Source organism: Myotis lucifugus, unplaced genomic scaffold (assembly GCF_000147115.1).
Source record: "Myotis lucifugus unplaced genomic scaffold, Myoluc2.0 scaffold_2, whole genome shotgun sequence".
Classification (NCBI taxonomy): domain Eukaryota; kingdom Metazoa; phylum Chordata; class Mammalia; order Chiroptera; family Vespertilionidae; genus Myotis; species Myotis lucifugus.
This window is the reverse complement of record NW_005871050.1, coordinates 27,924,382-27,931,707: the sequence shown is the minus strand read 5'-3', so window position 1 is coordinate 27,931,707 and position 7,326 is coordinate 27,924,382. Positions and strand designations below refer to the sequence as shown.

The 7,326-nt window shown below is 48.1% G+C and overlaps 1 protein-coding gene across 1 annotated transcript; it reads right to left on the bottom strand.

Moving 5' to 3' along the window:
• Positions 1 to 538: 538 nt before the first annotated feature.
• On the bottom strand, positions 539 to 5,118 carry TEX13B (testis expressed 13B). Its single transcript, XM_014459538.2, has 7 exons — positions 5,108 to 5,118; positions 4,323 to 4,812; positions 4,149 to 4,233; positions 3,194 to 3,845; positions 2,302 to 2,506; positions 2,054 to 2,229; positions 539 to 1,762 (listed from the first exon to the last, which is right to left on the bottom strand). Exons 2-4 carry the CDS (start codon positions 4,779 to 4,781, stop codon positions 3,574 to 3,576), a joined length of 816 nt encoding a protein of 271 aa, XP_014315024.1. The 5' UTR covers positions 4,782 to 4,812; positions 5,108 to 5,118; the 3' UTR covers positions 539 to 1,762; positions 2,054 to 2,229; positions 2,302 to 2,506; positions 3,194 to 3,573.
• Positions 5,119 to 7,326: the final 2,208 nt, after the last annotated feature.

The following is a 7,326-nucleotide window of genomic DNA, read 5'->3' as shown; positions in this document are numbered from 1 at the left end:
TGGACCTGAAAACAAAGTATAACTAGTGCTCAATTTCTCCATAGAAGTACAGCAAAAGAAAAGACGTGCTGAGCCTAGGAGTAGGGAATGAGGTACAGATCCCTGCCAGCCCCTCCTGCCTCTTTCCCGTTTGCATGTGCTGTTTTTGCTGTAGTCAGTGGGTGGCAATCTGTAACTCCTAAGAGACTGGTGTGGTCCTGGACTTACTTCCTTTTCCTTCGAGACTCCCACTGTCTTCCCCCTTGGTTTTTTTTTCAGTTGTGTCCTGTCCACCTCCATGCAACTTGATAATCCTTTTCTCTCCCTGAACGGTTCCCCTGCTGTTATTCCCCAAAGTGCCACTGCTCAGAAGCCTCCACCTCTGCCCTGATCTTTTGTCCTCACTCACTTTCAAGTGCCTTGTCTTGTTATCTGTCCATGTCACTCACACAGGCATGAGCCCCCTTGGTTTCCCACCACCTCGCCACACAGATCAGTGTGTGCTCCCCTCCCCAAAAGAAGAGATGGCCTTTCTAAACCTACTCATGCCAATAAATTCATTTCCTTTTTCTGTATTTTTGTGAACATTTATTTCATTTTACACAGCACAGAAGTACCTGAAGATATACAATTCCTCCACCCTAGTGCCTTACTGTAACCAACCCCAATGCACCCTATATCCCCCGCACCCATCCACTCCTACTTTCCATCCCCTGACTCTGATCCCAGTCTCCCTAGGTAATACCTTGTTTGCTAAGTGTCTTTTTTTTGCTTATTCAAATATAAATCTGTAACATAAGGCACACAAAACATCTATTAATATACATAGCATACATATACACAATACTTTTGGGGGTTTTGTTTCACAAAAAACAAAATTGACCTTTCATATATTTTTGAACAGTAGAATAGATAGTCCTCCAATGCAGTAGGGCAGGATCTGTCCCATTCTTTTATATATTTCTTGTGTTTTCAAGCTTTCTTCAACTGTCTCCTTCCCCATGGCTCCAGTTTCTCCCATAGTCAAAAGAACCCTCTCAGCTATGTATCTCACATCACTCCTTCCCTTTACAGCCAGGAGTCCTTGAAGAGCTCCCTTCGCTGACTGTACTTCCTTACTTCCTGCTCCCTCTCTCCTCAGTACTGTCAGTTTGGCTTCTGCTTCTCCCCCACCCAGATTTGCTCAAAGATCAAAAGTGAATGCCAGACCCAATGAACACTTTTTACCTCCTGTCTTAGAGGCCCCCTCCAGCCCTGGGCACTGCTGACTTGCTCCCCTGGCACCTCTCTTCACCCTATTCTGAATACTCTTAAGTATTTCATTGCCTCCATGGTTGCCCGCGAGGAACAATTTTACCCCCCAGTGGACATGTGGCAATATCTCGAGACATTTCTGGTTGTTATAACTTAGGGGATGTGCTACTGGCATCAGGGTAGAAACCAGGGATTCTGCCAAACATTCTACAGTGTACCAGCCATTTGCAACATAGAATTATCCAACTCCAAATGTCGAGAGTGCTGAGTTTGGGAAGCCCTGCCCTAGAAGGATATAAACAAGCCCAAGGTTATTTCTGATAAGTACAAACTAGGTATCTTGTCCCCAATTCTGATGGTTATCCACACTTGCCCCAAAAGGAAATAGCCCAGTCACATGCAGCTGCTGCAGAGATGTTGCAGGGCCATGACAACTTCAGTCTCTAGGTCCACAGTGGCCAGGTGATGTCCTGGGCTCCTCCAGTTGTCTCAGTCTGGTGTGACTCCTCACCATCCTTCCACCTGTGGGCTAAACTATGCATTTAGTCATTCTCAACAAAGCTTATTGCCATGAAAGGTAGAGAGGAAGACCATCTTCCCCCTCCCTCTTTCCTGTCACCCCCTCTCTTTGGAATTTAATTTCCCACCGGGATATGTTCTATTCCACATTTCTGAATTCACTGAGGGATTTGTACCCAAATTCCCCTCCCAAATTTATCCTGGTGGTGGGTTGGGGGGACAGGATCCCTCAGGATGGCACTATACTTTGGTCAGTGGTATAGACCAGCAAACCCTCTGTGCACTACAGTTGCTGACTCACCTTGGCAGTGGCTTTTGTTCCACGTTCACATTTGATTGTCCCCAGTTCTGCTCACTGGGAACTGGGGAGGATTCTCTTGTCATGGGCTGAATAGTCACAGCAGTCCTTCTCGACTGTAGCTGGTGTGGTGTCTTCTGTAGATAGCCCTGAGGGATTCTCTTAGGGGTGGCAAATCTCTACTGTTGTAAGCCCGGGGCGGGGGTGTTAACCCCAGGCCTGTTTTGATTATTTCTTCTGATATAACTCACTCAGAACATGAATGAGCTTCTTGTTAAGTTCATCCCTGGATACTCTTGGGAGCAGGAATCCCAACTACCCATCAATCACTGAGGTATCTCCCTGGCCAGTTCTGACATTTTCTTTGACAGTCTGTGGTTTGTCACTGCTCTTCTGGTGCCAATTTCTGACTTTGAAATAATCTGGTTCCACAGAAGAGTAAGCAGCTCCAGTTAGCTTAAAGAAAAGGGGATCTGGGTAGAGTGGATTTTTACACAGCACAATGGCAGGAAGTGGAAAAATGGTTGGGCCTTCACTCTTTTATCTCCAGGGTCTCAGGATCAACTTTTCTCTGCTTCTCTGTGCCTCTTTTCTCTGGGATGTCATACTGGTGTCTTCTAAGACACGTGGCCTCTGTAAAGCACATGGCTCTGCTTTCCCCTTAACCAGAGCCAGGCCTTGGCTGAGGCCCCCATGTCCATGGCTCTGACCTTGGCCTCAACTGCAATTGACCCACTGCTTCACTGCCCAACACCATCCTGACTATGAAATCTGTCTCTCTTCTGATTCTCTAGTGTGACAATCTGTTTGGCTCAGGATGGGTCAAATGTCTACTCCTGCTGCAATAATCTAGACCAGGGGTGGGCAAACTTTTTGACCCGAGGGCCACAATGGGTTCTTAAACTGGACCGGAGGGCCGGAACAAAAGCATGGATGGAGTGTTTGTGTGAACTAATATAAATTCAAAGTAAACATCATTACATAAAAGGGTACGGTCTTTTTTTTTTTTTTTAGTTTTATTCATTTCAAATGGGCCGGATCCGGCCTGTGGGCCGTAGTTTGCCCACGGCTGATCTAGAGCCTCGGTAGGGAGGGAGGGGTAACCAGGTCCCTCAGATACTAGGGTGGGGGAGAGATACATACAAATAAACAGCACTTCTGGGTGTCGAATACTTATGCTCTGGAACAGCGGCCGCCAACCTTTTGGACCTCATGGACCACCAGTGGTCCGCGGACCAACAGTTGGTGGACGCTGCTCCAAAGGTTTCCTTAAACCAGCAGTCACCAACCTTTCGGACCTCGTGGACCACCAGTGGTCTGCAGACCACCGGTCGGTGACCGTTGCTCTGGAACACAAAGAGGATCATCAAAGCATTTCTCTCCCACCTCCCGCCCTGCCTCCCTCCAACTCCACTAGTCTTGTTCTCCCACTCATTCCCTTACCCCCACTCAACACAGCCCCTCCCCCCACCAAATATTGATATCCCTTTGGGATATATTTGTTATATTTCACATTTCTGAATTTAAGGGTTCTGTAACCAGGTGCCCCTCCCACAGTGGTAGCAAATTTCCCTCCCTGAAAAATTCACAGGGTTACACCAAGAGCAGTTCCAATCCCCGGGCCTGTGAGATGCTGGAGGTCTTCTCAGCTGTTGGGGCTCAAAGGCTCTCTGGTCTCTCTGGGGTTCTTGAGGATCTCTTCCCTGGGCCCCCTCCATAGAGGGGCCCCAGTAGGCAGCCTGAGATGGAGCTCCTGCTGCGAAGGCTGCCCATGGTGGGGATGGTATCTGTGCTTCTGGGAAGGGAATAGGGGGTATTAGAATGGGTATGTGAATGAGGCAGGGAGCTGGACAGGAAGGGTTGCTTGTGAGACTGTGGACCTAGGCTTGAGAGTCCCAGAAAAAATAAAGCATGGCTGTTTCTACTGATCTGAGATGTCCCTGCCTCTGCCTGCCATAGGTGTACGTTTTCTGCTCTACAAAGCTGCAGGAGGCCTCCACCCTCTATACCCCCTCTGCATCCTTCTGTCTTCCTCCTTCTACAGCAGCAGTTAGCAGTAGTGGTAGGAACAGCAACCTCTGCCTTGTTTTCTCCTCACCTGCTCCTTCTGCCCCAAACACACTGGTAGTAGCCAGGCCTGGCTCCTCTGAAACCTGCTGCCATTCCCAGGAAGACACCATCTCCTGTAGAGAAGTGGGCAGGGTTAAATTCCATTCAGGGGGTGGAGGGGCTGGGAGGGAAGATGGGGTAATACCAAGTGGGGTAATCTTACAGCCTGGAGAAGCTTCCACCTCAGCAGTTCCTTCTCTTTCTGAACCTCAGCCAGTTTGGCCAGCGTCAGCTGCAGCTGATAGGCTGCCTCTTTGCACTCCATTTCGTGCTTCTCGGTAACCTCCTTCATGTTGGAGGCCAAGGCTTGTAAGGCCGATTTGTGCAGTTTGGTGAAGTCTTGTAGCCACTGCACCCTGCAAGCGTGTAACTGGCCCTGCCTGCGGGCACAGCGCACGCCCAGGGCCAGGCTACCCCAGGCACAGGCCTCTTTGGCCTCGCTGGTCACTGCGCTGTTCTCCAGGATAGCCCTGAGCTTGTCTTCCACCTCCGCCCAGGACAGGGATATATTCTCCAGGTAGAACTCAGGGCCTTTTATGTGTCTGGCCATTTTCTCGTTGATGAAAGCCACCACATTGCCATGCTGGAACCCAGCAGAGGGGTCCTCGGGTCTCAAGGCCATGATAGCAGAGGGCCTTAGGGGCCTGGCTGCACTGTAGGGATAAATCAACTAGTTGTTTCCTCTGTTAGGGCCTCCGCTTTTCGTTAGCCCCGCCCCCAAGGCTCTTCCCATCCGCTTCCCCTCCCCCTCTTCAGACATCCCCCCCCCCCCCCCCCCCCCAATGATAGTGATAGCCAGCCAGAATACTCCCACAGTTTCTCAAAAGGTGGGCAAAAGAAAGTGTACACGGACACGCCTGCGGACCACACCCGTGGACCACGCCCGCTGACCACACCCGCTGACTGCACTGTGCCCCGCTTCTCACCACGCCCAAAGAGGTAGGGTACCTTTCCTTCCAATGGCTCCGGGGGAAAAGGAACGCTGAGCCCCAACCCTGGAGCCTTATACCCTGGGACTGTACCAATTTCCAGAGACAGCAGGGGTGGGAGCGAATGCGCCAGGAATATCCTTCCCATCCCCCCACCCCCAGGACATCAGGGGACCCACTATTCTGTTGAAAGCTCATGAAGGTGGAAGAGACAGGAGTGGTCAGAAAAGATTTAGATCTAAGAATGCAAAGCACTTGTGATCGTGTATAAAAAAACTTCACCCTCTCTCACCACCACAAAGGTTTGTCCCACTCCAGGAAGGCGCTCTCCTCCTAGAAATGGAATGTTCTAGAACACGGACGAGTCCAATCTTCCCAGTGGCCTCAGGTTCCCACTGGGGAAGGTGTTGGGGCCAGAAAACAGCCTAATACCCCACTGACCCAGTACTGAGCACTGTGGTCACTGTAATGGTCATAAATCCCAGCCCTATATACTCCTGAGACTGTCTGGAATCTGCGGTCGGTCACACCCCCCACCATCGTCACCCCCATCTCCTGCTATTTCTTCTCTGGACTCCTGCAGCCTTTTGATGTCAGGTCTGTCTTCTGTCCTACCTTATCATCAGAGGGGTGATCATGTCTCTTTAAACCTCCGATGGCTTTCTGAATCCTATGGGATAAACCAGACAGAACCCAGGTAGAGCCCTACTTTGCCACTTATTATATCACCTTGTGCTATAACCGGATCGCAGTTTCTGTCTATGGGCTTACAATGGGACTGAATGACAAGCGCATGTAAACTTGATGTAATGTTTTCTATAACTCTATTTTTGTAAAATGTACGAATCTGTGTATGCGCACACGTGTGTGGGTGTGTGGGTGTGTCTCTTTGCACAAGTGTCTTGGAAAAAGAAGGAAGGGTATACACCAGACTTTTAACATTGGTTGTCTCTGAGAGGTAGGAATATAGTACATTAAAAAATATATATTTTATTTTTTCTCTACTGTAAAAATAATTTATTAATAAACATGTTACATTTTTCAAAATAAAAAACATTTTTCTTATAACTTCTTATAATTTTTAAGTATATAATAATTGTATATATAAATAATATTTATTTACCTAGAAAGTAAATGGCTCCCTGTAACGCCACCCTTCCCCCAATCTGGGAGCTAACCACTGCTAATAGCTTGATATATCCTTCTAGTCTTTTAAAATAGGCCATAACAGATAATTGGCAGTTTCTCAAATTAAGCATCCTCTCTCTTTCCTCTTGGCCTTTGCACAGGTTGCTCCATGAGTGAATTGTCTCTCAGCGCCTCTCCCCACTCCCATTCTTCTCATCCACCTAACTCCTCTTTAATTGCTATTCCTTTTCACAACAGCACTCAGTTATTTCTTCCACTTATAAGTATTCTTGATCCTCCAAACCCCACCCAAAGCTAGGCTGAATTGTGCCACCTTTCTGTGTCTTCATGGTACTTTGTCCATACTACTTGCAGTATTTTTCACATTATATTATAATCCATGATTTTCTCATTTTTCCTCATTAATTGTATGTTCCTTGAGGGCAGGGTCTGGGGCATAATTATTTGTGTTTTTAGCATCTAGAACAGTGGAAAGCACCCAATAAATTAATTGTTGAATTTATTGAAATAATTCATTACATCAGTAAGTTGCAAATAGGTACCTTTAAAGAGAATGCTATTTTTTTTCTTCTCAGAAATGTCTTTTTCTCCACACAGACTAATTTACTGCCACCTGACAGCTTCTTGTAGTAGGGACCTCTCCTTAGTATTTGAATCCAACCAGTATCTGACAGATTTGGGATTTATAAAACAATACCCCGGAAGATTCAGTAATGAAACTTCTGTGTGAAGGATTAACACAGACAAACTGTATCTTACAGAACTGAGGTAAATGGTAGCAGGAAAGTTTGTTATCTGTTCACTAGAGGCCCAGTGCACAGAAATTCGTGCACTTGGGGGGATCCCTCAGCCCAGCCTGCGCCCTCTCGCAGTCAGACATCCTTACCACTGCCCAGGAGGCGGGAGAGGCTCCCGCCACCACCGCTGCGCTCGCAGCCTTCAGCCTGGCTTGTGGCTGAATGGAACTCCCCCTGTGGGAGCACACTGACCACCAGAGGGCAGCTCCTGCATTGAACGTCTGCACCTTGGTGGTCAGTGCACATCATAGCGACCGGGTGTCCCGGTAGTTCCACCAATAGGATCAATCGC